Raw genomic sequence first — 16792 nt, 5'->3', positions numbered from 1 at the left:
ACTGCATCTGAATTGTCTAATTCATGTAATTCCCTAGTGGTTTTATTTTCTGTCATTGTTCCATCATTACAATTTTTGCCTTAAACTACTCCACTGCTGGGAGCATATGTTTACCTTGTGTGAGCACTTAGGCAGATGGCAGTGAGTAACTTTACTTTGTAGTTATGCTTTCAGCAAGGTGCAATGGAATTTCACCCTGCAGGTTCTCAGGTTCTATAACTTGTCCCTTTTAAATGGCAAGTGTGTTCATACAGCTTGACAAAACTCTGTTTTGAATGGCTAATGATAAACACGTAGCAGTCTGATCTGGAAGTTTCATGGCCAGTAGATAATTTCAGAGGGCAACCTGGAAGCAGTCTCAGCAGAGACTAATTTAGCCATGCTGCGTGCATGCAGGAACAGCTGACTTGTAAACTGAGACATTAAGGCATGAACTGGGCCCTGTTAGTAAGTAAAGCTAAAAGGAGTGTTGATTACTTCTACACTGCCAGTGTCATCTTCTTCCCTCCACTATCACCTGCAGTTTTTTAAATCATTCCTTTGATGTTTTAGAGAATAATTTCAAAAGCTGAAAAGGCACTGGCCTGCATGGTGGGAGCAGAACTGCTTACCATCACCTGTATATTCTGTCCTCTGGATTTTTAGGTCATTTGTGAAGGTACTTTAGTCTAGTTGAACATAAGGGAAATCACAGAGTAAAAGCATCAGCCATTGCCAGTTTCCCACCAAAGGTTTTGTCAGCTCATTAACGTGAATTATGATCCAGTAGGTGAGAGAGAAATTCAGAATTTCCTTATTTTGGCATCATGTCTTCTAATGGCATCACTGGGAAGTTTAATTAAAAAATAGGAATATAATCCCTGTGTGGTAACTCCTTCCCTCGTTCAGTACATTGTTACCATACTTAGTGTCATTCAGGGGAAAATAACTGCTGAAGATTCCAGGCCTTTCTGTGGTTTGTTTACAGTCCTTCCAGCCATTTTCTGTTTCTGCTGTTTTTCCCTGCTTATCTGCCCTCTTTCCATGCATTATCAACAGAAATGCTCTGAATGAATTATCAACATAAATGCTCTGAATGAATTTAATGAACCATCAACTCAGTTATGGGGGTAAAGTATTTTATCTACAGGTGATTTAGGAAGTGATTTTTTTCCCCCTTTTTTTAAAAAGTCACTTCACTTTCTTTGAAGTATCTTCACACATCGCTATTTTTAAGTTCTTTGCTCAGCAGAGCAGACTGCTTTGCTATCTGCAATTCTTCTTCATATCTCTGCAGCTGAGACCAAAATCCTGCATTCGGTTCTGCTACGGGTCTGGCAGTTTTCACAGCCTAGAGAACAGGAGAGACATAGTAGAAGCAAGGTATTCTGCATTTGTGGGAGTCATGCAAATGAAGTTGGAACTTAAAATTTCAAGAAGATTTACTTTGTTTTGATTTGGCTACAGAGGAACAAACAGCTATTTTGGTGAGCTGACTTCACTCTGTACTTGCCAGGAACTGGCAGGAGGGCCTGGTCACAGAATGGAATCATGGCCAAGACACGAGACAGAGCTGTTGGATTTGCTGGGAATGGGAAAGTCTCTCACCACACACAGTGACACTGCTCGTGGTTAAGACGATAGTGTGAAACTTGGTCACTGTCTGCACACCTCAGTCTAAATTAAGCAAATTGGCTATCTGAAGTGATACACCTACAAATGGGTGAAGACAAAACCCACAGAGCACAAGGAGTTTGTACTGGAGAGGCTTCCAGGGAAGCTGACGTGCCACTGCTTACAGCAGTACAGCTGTGGCTGATGGCTGGCACTCCCGGGGCACCCGGCAGGCCTGACAGGACAGGATGCTCCCTGCTGTGTGGAGCAAACCCTGAATAACAGCTCCTGCACCCACTCACTCCATGTCTCCTTCACTTATTGTGACTGTGCAAATGATAGAGAAAATGTTCACTAAGCAACCAGCTTTGTATGTTTGCTACCCGTGCATTTGTATTTATCTTCATCCTAGAAACCCCACACTGAAAACTTATTGGACCAAGCTGGGCCTGAAAAATTTAGAGGGAACTGTTTACTGAAATGCTGAATCTCTGTATAACCGGTGATGGGCAGGAGAAAGCACCAAAATAACTCTGCAATAAGTCATCATTACTCATAAGAAACATTGCATTTCGTCCCCGAAGGAGCTGTAAATACGAATCGGGATGCAGGCGCGTTACCTCGAACGCTTCCTTGAGCGAGAGCTGCCGGTGTCTCATCAGGTAGGCGGTGCAGACGGCAGCGGAGCGGCTGCGGCCGTTCTTGCAGTACACCAGGCACCTGCCGCCGGCCCGCACGGCCTCCTGGATGGCGGCGCCGCAGGGCTCGAACCAGCGGCGCAGGTCCTCGCCCGGCCGGTCCGACACGGGCACGCGCAGCCCGCGGACGCTCCGCAGCGCGGGGAAGGGCTGCTGCCGGCTCACGTTCACGCACAAGGTGACCCCCTCCCGCGCCAGCAGCTCCTCGTCGCACGCCGCCCGGGCCGTGCCCAGGAGCAGCGAGGCCGTGACCGGGCAGAGCTGCAGCATCGGCGGACACGGGGCCGCTGCTCCCGCTGCCGGCACGGCCGCGCCGCCGCCGCGCTCCGCGGAATTTATCCGCTCCCTACCGGCTGGGCCGTGCAGGCTCCGCGCGGGTCCTAGTGCCGGCCGCGTCCCCAGAGCTGGCTTGGAAAGCTGGCAGCACTTTCAGAGCTCACCGCTCACTCGTAAAGCCGCTGGGTTTGTACAGGCGCTACCCCCAGAGCAGCTGCTTACCCGCCGTGCTCTGCACGGGAGTGCTGCTGCTGCTGCTGCTGCTGCCGCCGCTGCCGCTGCTGCTGCCGCTGCTGCCGCTGCTGCCGCTGCTGCCGCTGCTGCTGCTGCTGCTGCTGCTGCCGCCGCTGCTGCTGCTGCCGCTGCCGCTGCTGCTGCTGCTGCCGCTGCCGCTGCTGCTGCCGCTGCTGCTGCTGCTGCTGCTGCCGCTGCCGCTGCCGCTGCCGCTGCTGCCGCTGCTGCTGCTGCTGCTGCTGCTGCTGCCGCTGCTGCCGCTGCTGCTGCTGCGGGCGGTGCTGTTGCTGCAGTGATGCAGCACTGAAGATGTGTCAGGGTGGCTTTAGGTTGGGTGTTAGAAAAAGATCCTTCACCCAGAGAAGATCCGGTTGGGTACTGGAACAGGATCCTTGAGGCAGCGGGCACAGCACCAAGCCTGAGAGAGATCAAGCGTTTCAAAAGTACTCTTGGGCCCATGGTGTGGCTCTTGGAGATGTTCTGTGCAGCACCAGGACTTGGACTCCATGATCCTTGTGGGCCCTTCCAACTCAGCATATTCTGTGATCGATTCTGTGATTTTTCCAGAGCATCATGGTGCCCCTTTCCTACAACAAAAGCATCTTTAGAGTGCCCAGAAAATTATTTACTAGGCTGGCCAGATAGCATAGTGCTAATCTTCCTGGACTTCAGTAGAATTGCTGGTGTGCTGCCAGGGCAGAGAGCATCTTACACCTGAGTGTGCTGACATGGGTTTGAACTGCACAGGATGGGTGGGGATGGGCCAAGCCAGCCAGGTGAAGGTCACATTGGCCAGTGCCAGGCAGGTGCTGCAGGGCTGGTCGCAGGGGCCAGCTGCTTCCTGGAGGCTGAGCTGCTTCAACCCTTTGCTTTCAGGTAAAACAGGAGCATTTGACTGATATTTGCTGCTGACACAAAAATGAACCTGAACTGTTGCAGCAGCAGAGCACAGACTAGTGTGAAAAGCAATGCCACTCACTAAGGAATGACAAGTGAAGTACAAAGATGAGCTTTTATTCCACCATGGACGAAAGATAACTGGACCAACCATGCACCTGCCATCATTTGTGTCAATAGCAGCCTGTCAGTGAGATGTTGGCTCCAGGGCCAAAGGAATTGACTCTCTCACATAAGCACAAGGGTATGCAGTCCCCTTCTGTTATCCAGCCCGTGCCTCAGCTCCCACATGAAGGTTTATTCACCTGCCCCCTTGCTTCCTGGGCTCAGGGCATGTGGCTGGTACAAAGCTTGGCTCAGGCTGGGATCCTGTGGCTGGAAAGGAGAAAACTCAACAGGAGACCCCTGATGCTGCCCATCCCAGCAGCATGGGGAGGACTCTTGGGATTCTTCCACAGCCACTCTTTCCAGGGATTTGGGACCCTCCCTGGCAGTGGCTCTTGCCCAATTTAGCATTTTCCATGGCACACCCCTTATTCCCAGGCCATGATGCAGGCATTCAGGCGAGGAGCCTTTCCCTTGTGGGACAGGCACACATCAATTCCCCACGCTGTGGAAAAGAGCCAGCTGCTGCCCTACCTTCCTCTGACAGAGGCTCATCCTTTTTCTGCCTGCACTCATCAGTGGCCTTTCCTGGGCCCTTGCAGAGCCCCTGGGTGGTGCTTTATGGGCACACTCCAGTTCATGCCAAAACCGTGATCTTGATTTCGCATGGCATCACACTTGCTGTGCCATGAACCCTCCACTGATCTGTGTGGGTGCCAGTAGCCCATCAGATTGCTCTGGGATCTGCCAGACAAGCCTGGTGTGAGTTACTGGTTTACTGGTAACTCATCCCAGCGCTGGTCCAAGTGTTACCCAGGTGACACCATCTCAGGGCACCATTCTTGTCACTTTAGCACCAGCAAATGCCACTGGGCTGCACCTGAGCTCCCTCTCTCTGAGGCTATGGATGTTTATTGGCTCTGCCTGCAGCTGACTTCAGGATGGTCATTCATGCCAGAAAGGAGGGCCCTTCCCACCAGCCTGCCCTGCCCCAGCTCACTACACACAGAGTAATTTGTAAGTTAAACACAAATGCCATCTCCTGGCAGTGAAGCCAGTTGCTGCCTCTGTAAGAAGATGGTTGAACTGCAGGGTGACAGCCTCACCCCCTCGCTAGAAAGGGTCTGATGCCTCGGGCCAGATTTGGCTGGGCTATTTCTGGTCCTGAAGGCAGCAGCCCCAGTCACAATGGCTGTCTCCTGTCCTCCTGCCATGCACATGCAAAGTGCCTGGCCCTGCTGGCTTGGTGAGCTCCCGGTATGTGCTGGGCTGCTGCTGAAAGCCTTGAAGCCTTCCATGCCTAGGGAAGCAGTCATGTGTGGCTGCAGTGGAGCAGGAACTGAGCTTGTACCACACCCTACACCTCCTGCAAGCTCTCGACACTGAATTTGCAAACATGCAGTGTTCATGACATTATGAACTGCAGAAATGTTTTCAGGCACCTTTAGTAAACACCAAACCATAAGAAGCTGTTATTTCAGGTCATAATTAGACACCAAGGAGGCAAAGCAGGCAACTGGTGTGCACAAAACTTTTCCAAGGAGAAGTGTATTTTTGCACTTGTCTATATTTATATAAATGTGTGGACATGGTGCAGATAGCTGTAGCTGCAGGACAGGAGCCTAAATAAATACCTACTCACTTAAGGATATCAGTCAGTTTATTAAATTTAGCTGATATTTGCTTCCAGGCAGAAAGATACATGTTTAGGAATTTTCAGTTACCAAGTCTCTCTTAGACATTTCATGAGCAGCTTCCAACACATCACCTTGACAGCTGCATTCACCTACTTCTGCAAGTGGACAGAGATGAAGCACAAACCTTTCTGCTGCACCAGTTCAGTCTCAAGCACATGCTGGAGATCAAACACCCTCTCGCTGCTTTGCTTGCTGTGAGCCTGTCCAGCAGCTGCACTGGTGGAGCTGGACGAGTACCAAGGACATTTCTGATTTTTTACACTGTTATGCCATGACTTTCTGTGCTTCTAGATGAGAAAGAGACAACTTAGGATCCTCACTGTGATGCCTCAGGCCAGGCTCACCTTGTTGCCATGAACACACATCCACAGAACCCAGCAGTGCTCCTCTGCAGGGACACAGGTGAATCCCTACTGCCAACGCTGCATCAGCCCATTACACACTTGTGGCTGAAACACGGTTCCATTCCTCAGGGCCCCTGCCCTGGCCCTTCAGCTGTGCCTCAACAAGTGAAAAAGAAAGAAAATGCCAGACCCGGCTTAAATGGAGAAGAAATAATTGCCCTGTAAATACAGATTTGTCTCCAGCCTTTTTATTTATACAAGGATTCAAAGAACATATTTCAACTTTAGATAAACAGTGCAAGAGAGTTACAAGTACCTTGGTAACAGAAAGAAATAGATAACTGTCCAGCTATGCTGATAAGTGAAATAATTCTTACTCCTGCAGATAGAAATGCATCTGTTTAAAGCAAAGGTGGACTTTAGATATTCTGCTATACCTTAGCCCCTACCAAGCTCACCAGAAAACAACAGGCAGCTTGTCATTTGTAAATGAGAAGTAGCTGTGCTCTCAAAGCCTTTTGAGACCCTCACCATTGTTTAAAACACACACTCTATGGCACAAAGAGAAGGCTGAAAGACAGAGACACTTGGAAATCCACCATTTATGGTTCTCCCCTTCCCAGGGACGGGGCCTTTGTAAATATTTTTTCCTTCACCCCCTCCACACCCCTGTCAAGTATGAGGTCTTTTCACACCAGAACACGATGGATCACCATCTTGATAACATGGAAGCAGATGTTTCTCCCCAGCCAGCCCAGTTCCTCAGGGATCCCCTCATGCAGCCAGCCCAGAGCAGCCACCAGCCACGGGGAGGTGTGTCACAGTGTTTTCCAGCAGGCAGCAGCCCAGGAAATGTCATTTATAAGCACTGAAAGGCTCCAGGTTCTGCACCTGCCTGACCACAGGCTCTGGACCTGGGCTGATTTCAGCTTGTTCAGCCACAACAGTGGTTGTTTAGTCAGCAGTAATTAGTTTGCTTTAGTTTAGAGTTGATGTCCTGGGGGCTTTAGGCCATTTCAGCTCCTGGGGAAGGTGGCATGGCCAACCACAACCCCAGGGCACTTAATGGCAGCAGCTGGGGAAACAATTTCAGAGCAAGGGAGAACAGAAAAACTGAGAAACCAGGGACCAACGAAAAGCAGCAGTGTAGGCTGCCCGTGGACAGATGTCAAAACCAACCCCAGCAGGTGCAGGGCCACCACCATCGAGCATGGCTGGGCAAGAGGGGCCGAGCCCCCTGCACTGCCCTCACCTCAGCTGCTCTCCTGCTCCCACCCTGGCCTGGCTTCTGGAAGGTGCAAGCTGCCAGCCTCAGGGTCAGGAGGGATGTGGAAGGGGGTGCTCCACCCCAGCCCGGAGGTGAAGGCTTCAGGAAGGGTTTCCCCTGCATAACAGATTTTACTGTTTCTTTGAGGTTTTGTCTTATTGATTTGAACTAACAGTTTTTTTTTTTTTTTATTATTGTAACAGAACCACTAATTTGGGCTATTAAATTGTTAAAATACTAACTGGATAATCAGTAAATTCCTGGCTTCACATTTAAGATGTAAAAGGGCCCATAAGAAGGTTTTGAGGATAACAGGCAGACAGCAAAAACTAATTGCACAGAAATGCAAAGTGACTTTCAAGCTCCCATTCTGCAAAGCAGAACACTGACCTCAGCATCCATGTGTTAAAACCCTAACCCAACTGTGTTTTGATGAGGGTACAATGTTTTAATTCTTCCTCCCTCTCCAGCTTTTTTTTTTTTATTTTTTTTTTTTTTTGCTTTGGATGTAAAGCTTCTGCAGGATTGGTTGTGGGGATTGTTGTAACGGAAGGTTAAATTTGTATTTGAAATTCTGTTTAAAAGAGTTAAAAAGAAAAGATAGGAACTCTTTAGAGCAGTAAAAATCATGTGAAGTAAATAAATCTAGACAAAACCACTGCTTACATTTATCCTCTCCAGGGTTCTGATGGGTGTAGTGGCCACTGTCTGTCCTTCAGCAATTGTCCAGCACACCAGTGTTCATTTCTGACACCCGACCAAACCAGGTATGATTTTGCCTTTCAAGGAGAAAGGATGCACAGTCAGTGACATTAATCACTGTGACTTGGAGAGGCTGGTCAAAGCTGGCCTAAAATCTCTGCCTCGTTTAATACACCCTCAGTGCCACTGTGCCCCAGGGAGGGCAGGAAGTGAACTCATATTACCTTGCTCATGTCCTCATCTTTCCTTAAATTGCACACTTCAGAAACTGCATGTTAAAAATGAGGGTTTTTTTTTCCCCTTTCTTAGAAAACAGCCAAACCCCAACCCCACAATGTTTGCTCAGCCCAAAGGCAAATCTCCTCTGGCAAGACAGAACAGAAATGCTCAAATGCTGTGCAAGAGACAGGCCCAGCTCTGCCCTCCCTGTCAGCCCAACCTGTGAAGCTCAAACCCAACCTGTGTGTGCTCCTGGCCCCAGCAGTCACAGTGACTGGGTTGTAACCAGCATCTGCTACACCCACGGCTCCAGCTTGCTGCTCATCAGGCACAGAAGCCTCTGGAAGCCCCAGACACACATCCCTAACAAGCACAGACACTCCTACAGCTACAGCAGGACATTTATACCTTCACTCACCACCCCAGTCTGAAAACCTGGCACAGAGCCCACCCCACCAAGCAATCTGGGGTTAGGGCAGCTGCCCATGCCACCCAAAGGCTGGTGAGTGGTGGGACAGGGCAGCAAAGGGTGAGCCTGGCCCTCCCCTGAGCCAGAGCAGGGCTGCCAGTGGTGTCTGACCCACTGGCTCAGCCTGTGCCTGCAGGGGTTAGGGAAGGTGATTTGGATTATGGGGAAGGAACAGGGAAAGTGGGAATCCATTAAAAACCTACAGTACAACTGAAACAAACACCAAAGGTAAAAAGAAATCCCAAACAAAATGTTTCCCATTCTCACATTCCCCCTGGTGGGTGCTGCCTTGAGCCAGTGCTCTGGGTAGGGCCCATGGTGACCCCCACCAGCCCCTCTCTGCCCTAAGGCAGCTGCTTGAAGGGGCACAACCAGTCCCAAAGCTCCAGTTAGTAAAACGTCCCTGATCTCATTACCAAGAAAAAACGGATTCCTATCTATGTCTGGGGCCAGAGAAGGAGGCAGCACAACCGTCTGTCACACAGAGAATCCCACTGTGTATATTTGCATCTCTCTGTTACCTACAATGGTACTGCACTGCAGGTAGAAATTGGACCATTGTTACTTGGGTAAAAAATGGCTTTCCAACTAGCATGCAAAGAAAAAGTACCCCAAACCCCAACCCCTAACACTCATTCCCAGTCACATAGATGTAGGAAACCTACATTTCAAATTGTTGTCAGCTACGAGCTCTAGTCAAGAAACCCACTTGTGACCTTTCCAAAGAAAAAGGGTCCAACAGCCACTGCCAAACTCTTTCAGTTCAACCCACCAAACGTGCTCACGCTCCTACGACCAGCACTGGAAGTGAAGGGCCATCTCTGCCCAGCTAGGAAGCACAGAGGAGGCACCCAGAGAGCCCCTGAAGCAGCCCGGGAGCCGTGCCGAGGATCCCGCTCTCCCCGCGGTGGAGCCGGCGCTGCCCGTGGCGCTGGGAACAGGGGCAGGGCAATTGCATATTCCACTGGAGCAGCAGCACAGCTGCCCTCGGAGGGCTCGGCCGAGTTCCCCTGCAGCCCTCTGCAAAGGCTCGTGTCAGCCCAGGAGCCAGTTTGTGGCAATAACAAAAGTAAAACAATGAGGTATGGAAAGAAGGGCCCAGCACTGGGGAAAGACCTAGAAAGAAGAAAACAGCTCGAGCACTGCCAGAAATAGCAAACAACTGAAACCTTCTGAAAACCTTTTTCTCCTCCTTTTTTTGTTTTTTTTTTCCTTTTTTTTTTTTTTTTTTTTGCCAAGGTGAATTAAATATGTCCTTTGGTTGGTTGGTTGGTTGCTTGGTTGGTTTTGGCGAAGTGAAGCCCTCAGCCGCAGTCTGTTTCCTGGCTGTGCCAGTGAGTTACCGCCACAAGTGCTGCGCGGCGATGACAGCCACCGAGAGGAGGAGGAGGAGGGAGGCAGAAGGCAAAGATCTGCTGCTGGCCCCACTGACACCGTGTCCAGACTGCTTGGGAATAGCGTGTGTTTCTGGCTGCCTGGTGCTGGGGCTCTTAGAAAGTCTTTTGCCACAGACGTCATCAGGACAGCTGTCCCCGCTCCCGGAGCCGCTCATGTCGTCACCTGCACAGAAACAGAGGTGGGGTGAGCACACACTGCCTTCCTTACGGTGGGCAAGGCCCTCCCTTGCTGCAACCCCGGGAGCTCTGGCCACCAGCCCTACCCTGGCCACTCCCTCAGCGTGGGATACAAGCTCACACCTGACCTCCTGCTGGCTTTAATCACCGCTTGCTGCAGCAGCTGGAAACTCGAGCAGACAGGAGCAATGGCCCTGTCAGCAGGGCTGGGAGTGGGGACAGCCCTGCAGGTTTCAGTGGGGCACTGGGAACAGCACAACCTCCAGCCACCCCACAAACTGCACTCAAGCAGCCCCTCAGCAGCCCCAAGCCAAAAGCCAGGCTGCCACAGCCGCTCCCTGCCCCAGGCCCAGCAGCAGCCTCTGCAGGGACACCTGTGCGGGCTGCAGGGACACCTGTGCGGGCTGCAGGGACACCTGTGCAGGCTGCAGGACTGCTGGACCCCCCTCAGCCCCCCCTGAACCTCTCTGGTTGTGCTCCACTCACTCGTGTCTTGGAAATCCACATCGTTGCCGATGTTGGCGTTGCCCAGGCGGTTTGTCATGATCTTGAGCTGCATGATTTGCTGGCGGATGGTCATGTCTGGCTTGGTGATGTCCACCTCCACCTCAGGGTTGTTAATCTGGTTAGCCAAGCCATCCCCCATCACCTCAGGCAGGTAACTAGGAAGGAAGGCAGAAGGTTTAGATGTCTCCCCCTAGCTCAGCTTAGCTCTTCCTACAGACACCAGGGATAATCCAGGCTCTGTGAACCCCAGAGAGGCTGCACTCAGTGCCACTGACTTATGGAACAGCCTCTGCAGCTCGTGTTTGCTGGGCAGCCCAGCTCCCTGGGTGGCCAAGCCATGCAGCCATGGCCAGACCCCAGCAGAGGGGTCTCAGCTCGCAGGAGGTGGCTGGGTGGCCTTGCAGCACTCCTGTCCCAGCATGGGGTGTGATTTCCTCAGGAAAGACAGAGGGCTTGCTCCCAGGCTGGTACAATGGGCCCACAGTGACACTCCCCTATGGAAAATCTCTGTCCATATGGGAGGCTGAGAGCATTTTAATCCCTGCTTGGTTAAATCCTGTGGAGACTGACAGCCTGGGACCACTGACTGGCCCCAGCCCAGTCTGACCAACAGGCTCCCAGGGAAGCTTAATTAGCTGGGAGCTGTTAACCAGAGCTGCACTGCTGCCTTCACAGTGCCCTGGTCCTGCTTCTCTGGCAGATTTGGGACACTGCTGGCAACAATGTGAAATATGGAAGAACTGAAGGTGCTGACTTCAGGCTGGCAAAGCCAAGCCCAAGAGAACTGAAGAGAGAAGAGAAGGCAGCAGCTACCACTCTCCCCTCAGGAGTCCTTTAACCTTGGCTGTGGTAGGAACTGTTTCTGTAGCTGTTTGATGTCCCCCAGGTGCCCCATCTCAGAGGGAGCAGCATTTCAGAGCAGGTGTGGCTAGAGGGATGTGTATGCAATTCTCTGCAGCAGCTCTGGAGCTTGGGTGGTAAATCCAGCCCTGCTGCTTCTGAGTGCATGTGGAATTGCAAAACAGCTTCCTTAGTAGAAAACAACACAGTTACTTCATGGTGAGTGCATTTCAGTGCTTAACCCTCAACACACAGCAAAATGACACCAGGCCTGACATTCCCAGGTATGAGGTTTTCTGGAAATGCAGCATTTCTACGGGCAGGCACAGACTGCTCACTCTGAACAAGTGGGGCTGGCTGTGATGACATGTGCCTTTTCAAACCCTTCCTCTCAGCCCAGATTGGTGCTCCTGGCACTGTGACCCACTGCATACCTGCCCTTGGTCATCCCGTTCCAACATTTGTCATCTGATGCTGAGCTGGCCATTACTTTTTTGCTGCACAGGCTGCTGGGCAAGGTGATCCAGTATGTCTTGAGAGCTGTCAGATTCCCTTTGGCATCTAAAACCTGTAAGCAAAGGGGATGTTCAGGGCCACGGGAGCTCTGGGGTGGCCCAGGGTGGAGGAAAGTACAAGGATTCTGCATATTCTACCATTCTGCATATTCTACAAAATCTGTTTTAATACAAAATAGGATGTATTGTCAACCTTCCCCTAAAGAACCAATCATCAACCCAAGTGCCCAAGGCTAAATGTTACATGCCAAGGACTGTTCCAGTACCCAAAGACCAGTTAGGAGAAGACCACCAGACTAGGAGCCTTTTCAGGTAAGTCTGGCACCAAATCCCTGGGAAATTGGTTATCAGCAACACAGACTGTTGATACACAACCCTGTGCAGAGGCAAGGAGACCAGGTCTGCTTGGGTTACACCAGCCCTTGATCTGATCTTCTCCAGGTGTGCAGCTCAGCAGCCCCAGCACGTGTGACCCGACCCGCAGGGCCCAGGAGCAGCTCCAGACACAAACCCACCAGCATCTCCAGGGCCTGGGCAGAGGATTTGGCTTCCAATGTCACCTTCCCCCGTCTCTTCTTGTCCTCACTACTCGAGCCTTTTGTGCTGATTTTGGGATTTCCACAGCCTTGGAATACCTGAAAAAGAAACCAAACTCTCTATCCCATGTTTCGATACTATTCCTTTAATTATTTAACACTCCACAGTTATGGGGGTTTTTTCCTTCTTAAGTATGTTTATCCTTCCTATTGCCAAGATTCTCAGAGATTCTGGCTTAGTTTCTAGTGCCAGATGTGTTTTCAGCACATTGTAACTGGTTTTGGTTACCACTATCAAGCAAAACAGTCAGCAGTAACACATGTTTTTGGATGAGTCACCAATATTGATATTAAGTTATTTATAGCATTTTATCTGTTCTTCTTATGACTGGAAAATAAAATTCTGGAAGAAAAAGATGGGAGCTGCTCACACTCATTACATCAGCGGTGTGGGCTTCAAGACTACAGAGCATGGGAGCTTCACTGATGGACAACAGACCAAGGTGGGACTATCCCCATGACTCCTGCAATCAACATCCCCACTTGGGGAATCAATGTGCCTCCAACAGGGCACTTCAAGGACAGCAATGTGCCACAGTCTGTCAGGTTGGATGTTTCAGGGGCAAATGAGGCAGCAGAACTGATTCATCTGTTATCTGCAGGTACCTCCTATCATCCTATTTACCTACCCAGGTGAGCTTTGTAGCCAGAGGGCAGCAGAAGCACTTGGAAGGTACAAATCCTCATACCTGGCCTCTAGGGTGAGATGAAGGGTGTCCTGGAAACACCTGCCTCTCCCAGTCTGCATCACCTGTCCAGGCAGCAACAGCTCTGCTGCAGATCACCAGGGCTGGGCAGCTGAGCCTCACTGGTGGCAGGAGAGCTCAGAGGGCCAGACTGGACAAAGCATCAGAGGTCAGGAGGCACTTTGCACTGTCACTTTGAGTCAGAATATGCCAGCCTTTACAAAGGAAGCCACCTGATTTGAAGAGAGCTCCAAGCTTGTTGTGGTTTCCAGGGAGCTGTCAGAAGCTGTTGATAAATGTGACCCTGCCTGGTGTCCCCTTAGAGCAGAGGAGGCAGGGCCACAGGCAGAGCTCTGCTGCCACAGCTCGTGCACCTGCTGGACGTGCTGGCTGACTGTCCGTGTGTCTGAGGGACACTCAGCCCCCAAAGGCCCCTCCTGGGCTGCCCTGTCCTGCTGACCAGATGGATCTGATGACTCCAGCAGTTCAGCACCAAGCCAATTTGTCTGTTCATTGGTCTCGTTTGCTGTGCAAAAAACCCACCCTGAAAATTGCATGTAGAGCATTTTCAACTTGGCTCTACCAAGACAAAACCTTGGTTTAACTGCTGTCTCTTACTGGCCCATTGCTGGCCCCTTCCCAGGAGATAAAAGTCTGGGAACATGCCCAGGACAGCGGCAGCTCCAGCACAGTGTGGTACCAAGGCGAACCCCTGGCCACTCTAAATGCTTCAGGTGAGAAATGCAAACTACTGCTGGAGAAAACACAGCTCCAGCAGACTGAGGGGTCACTGGTCTCCTGAACAGTGAGAGCTAATAGGCATTTGCAGCCTCTGACAGCTCCTGGTGCCTGAAATCCAAGAGAGCCACAGGGAGAAAGGGAAGTGTGAGGAAGCAGGGAGAGGGCTCTGTGCTGCCCTGAACACAAGCCTCAGTACCACAAGTGCTTTCTTAGAGCTTTACCCAGATCCCAGGACAGGCTGGGACTGAGGGTGCCACTCCTGGCTCCTCTGAAAGAAGGCATTCTGTGTGGAGAAGTGCATTCCTTGCAGATGGCTGGGGTGCAGCTGTAGGTTCAGCTCTGGTGCTGTGAACCCCAGCCAGGTGCCCAGACACTGAGAGAGCTGGTGAGGCTCCTGCTTGCTTCCACTGGGAGGGGATAAAAGCCCAGGGGTTCCTTTGCTGTCCTCACAGGCACCAGCTCAAGCCTTTTTTGTGTAACTGTGCTGTGAATAAACTGCTTTATGGATGGAGAGATCTGAGACTGCCGTGGGAAACCTGGGATGGAACCGGTGAGACCTGGTCTGGCTGTGAGTGGGGTGTGCAGGAGTCAGGGAGGGACCCAGGGTTGTGACCTGCCATTCTCCAGGGCCTGCAGTGACAGCCTCTGATGGTGGCAGCGTGGCTGCCAGAGTGCCTCCTGCCTGGTCAGACTGGGAGGTTACCTTAACAGCAGTGCCCTTGGTCTGGGTCATGCCCTTGGCTCTGAGATGGGACAGTCCTGAACTCAGCTGACAACAACATCCTTGACCTGATGGCTTTGCCATGCTCAAAAACAGAGCTCAGAGCTTGGCAGCTCCTGTCCTCTGCTAGCTGTGCCACCAGCAGAGTGCCCCATTCACCTGGTCACCAGGTCATACTGAGGAGCTTATCAAACATGTTTGGTTGCTCCAATCAGACACCACCTAGACTGTTTAGCCCCTTTCATTTCACCAGATTTACTGTATTCCCCTTGGAAACACCTTTCTTTGCAGATGATGCTGTGTTTTCCCACACCATGGTTTTGCTTTTATATGGAAAGCCTCAGTCTCACCTAAGGAGGGCAGAAAGAACATTGCCTTTCATGTCAGAAAAGAAACCTAACCCAGAACTTGGATGCACACGGCTGTCAGTGCTTTTGATGTGTGCCAGTGAATTCCTGTTTGCCAAGTAGCACTTCTGGCCCTTCCCTTATCCAAAACCCAGTTAGAACCTGTCCCACTTCTTTCATCTGCATCTCTGCCCTGACTGTGGGATAGCTGCAGGACCTGGGGAGTGTCTGGGCAAAAGGCAGGAGCCCTGGAGGGCTTTTTGTTCCCAAAGCTTCTCTTACCTGCAGCTACAGAGGTGATTGTGGTTAAGTGGATAAATATACTAAAAATAGAAGACAGAGAGACCTTCATGACACATACTTCTTGGAAGGCAGGTGAGCCTCAGGTGAGCCTGGTTTGTACTCTCCAGATGGACTGCCAGATTGCAGCTCTGTCCCATGGTGCCACCTGATAGCCCCGTGTTTCCACTGCAGAAGATCCCCTCGAGGCAGGTTAAAGCAGCTGCCTCCTGTCACTGGGGACTGTGCACTTTGTGTAAGTGCCTCAGCTCAGCCAAAACATCTCAGAACTCTTCAGCACAGAGGGCCCTGACTGCAAATGGCACATGCCCCCTCCATCACTGTGTATGCAGTCCCACCTCCTGTGCCTGTACCCAAAGGAGGCTGGCTGGATGTGGCAGGGAGCAGTATTTGGAAACACCCGCAAAGGTTTTTGCCTGTGTCAGATGGGTGGTAGGAAGCAAGGTAATTATCATTAAAAGAGTGGGCATTTGCTCTCTTTCACTCTTCGTCTCTCCCAGTTCAGCTGAAGAGTGAGCACAAAAGAGCACCTGGTCCTGGCAGCTGCACATGGTGAGTTCTCAGGCAGGCCCAGGCACACGCTCCTACCTTGCTGGTGATGGAGTCTCTGTTTTCCTGCAGGTTGGAGATGGCTTCAGAGATCCTCACATGGATGGTGCCGATCACCGTGTCCACGTTGTAGGGCCCATCAATCCGATCGGCCACCCCGATCAGGGAATCTGGAGAACAAGGCAGGGACAGCTCCCATCATCACTCTGGGCAAACCAGGGCAAAGATCAGCTCGTGCTGGCTGGGAGAAGCTGCTGGGCCCTTGGCAGGTCTCCTTGTTGGGACACACCTCTCCATTTTCACCACTGCCCAGGTGCACACTTGTTTTCCCTACTTTATGCAGGTAAAGCCACTCTCTGTGGCAAAGGAACTTCCTGCAAACGGCAAATACACTTTGGGTAGAGTGTTCACCTAAAGTAACCAGCATTTCCCTGGGTGATACAGAAAGGAAAACCAGAAAACTGGTACAGAATTATTAAGAAACAGAACCATACTTGGCCCTCACCCTCCTAACTCAGTGCACGTCTTCAGCAAAGCACTGCAGCCAGGAGAAAGTGGGAGAATTGGTCAATAAGGTGCAAGAGGTAGTGGATGTGGGAAATAGTTTTTGTGGCAGTGATGGAGGGAGAAAAGCAGTAATCGTTCTCACCTTCACCTCTGGAAGGACAACAGCCAGGGAGAGATCAGGCTATACAGGTACAGAAGCAGATCAGTATGCCCACAGCTAACTGGTAAACAGGACAGGGAGTGACTGAGGGCTGCCTCAGCTCTCAGCTTCTCTTGGAAAGCTCTGATGTCCAAGCATTCCCACCTGCCTGGAAGTTCCTGCTTGGATGGCTGCTTTGGGACTGTGCTTGGCTTACTGCTGGACTTTGGATGGTTGGATTACCGTATAGAATTTTCTATAAATCAATT

The 16792-nt window shown here is 51.1% G+C and overlaps 2 protein-coding genes across 2 annotated transcripts in view; both read right to left on the bottom strand.

The window, feature by feature from the left end:
• Positions 1–1067: 1067 nt before the first annotated feature.
• Positions 1068–2675, bottom strand: DUSP28 (dual specificity phosphatase 28). The gene is made up of 2 exons (XM_021555780.2): positions 2214–2675; positions 1068–1330 (listed from the first exon to the last, which is right to left on the bottom strand). The coding sequence occupies exons 1-2, from the start codon at positions 2559–2561 to the stop codon at positions 1196–1198; spliced, it is 483 nt and encodes a 160-aa protein (XP_021411455.1). The 5' UTR covers positions 2562–2675; the 3' UTR covers positions 1068–1195.
• A 3401-nt stretch (positions 2676–6076) lies between these two features.
• The window catches only part of GPC1 (glypican 1), a 200180-nt gene continuing 189464 nt past the window's right edge, over positions 6077–16792 (bottom strand). The window contains exons 5-9 of the mRNA XM_021555775.2: positions 15917–16047; positions 12453–12572; positions 11857–11990; positions 10562–10737; positions 6077–10061 (exon numbers count right to left, since the gene is read on the bottom strand). Of these exons, the coding sequence (XP_021411450.2) occupies positions 9841–10061; positions 10562–10737; positions 11857–11990; positions 12453–12572; positions 15917–16047 (782 nt within the window). The 3' untranslated portion in view covers positions 6077–9840. The remainder of the gene's footprint in view (positions 10062–10561; positions 10738–11856; positions 11991–12452; positions 12573–15916; positions 16048–16792) is intronic.

The sequence above is a fragment of the Lonchura striata genome, chromosome 10 (genome assembly GCF_046129695.1).
Source record: "Lonchura striata isolate bLonStr1 chromosome 10, bLonStr1.mat, whole genome shotgun sequence".
NCBI classification, from domain to species: domain Eukaryota; kingdom Metazoa; phylum Chordata; class Aves; order Passeriformes; family Estrildidae; genus Lonchura; species Lonchura striata.
This window is presented reverse-complemented; position numbering and strand designations above follow the sequence as displayed.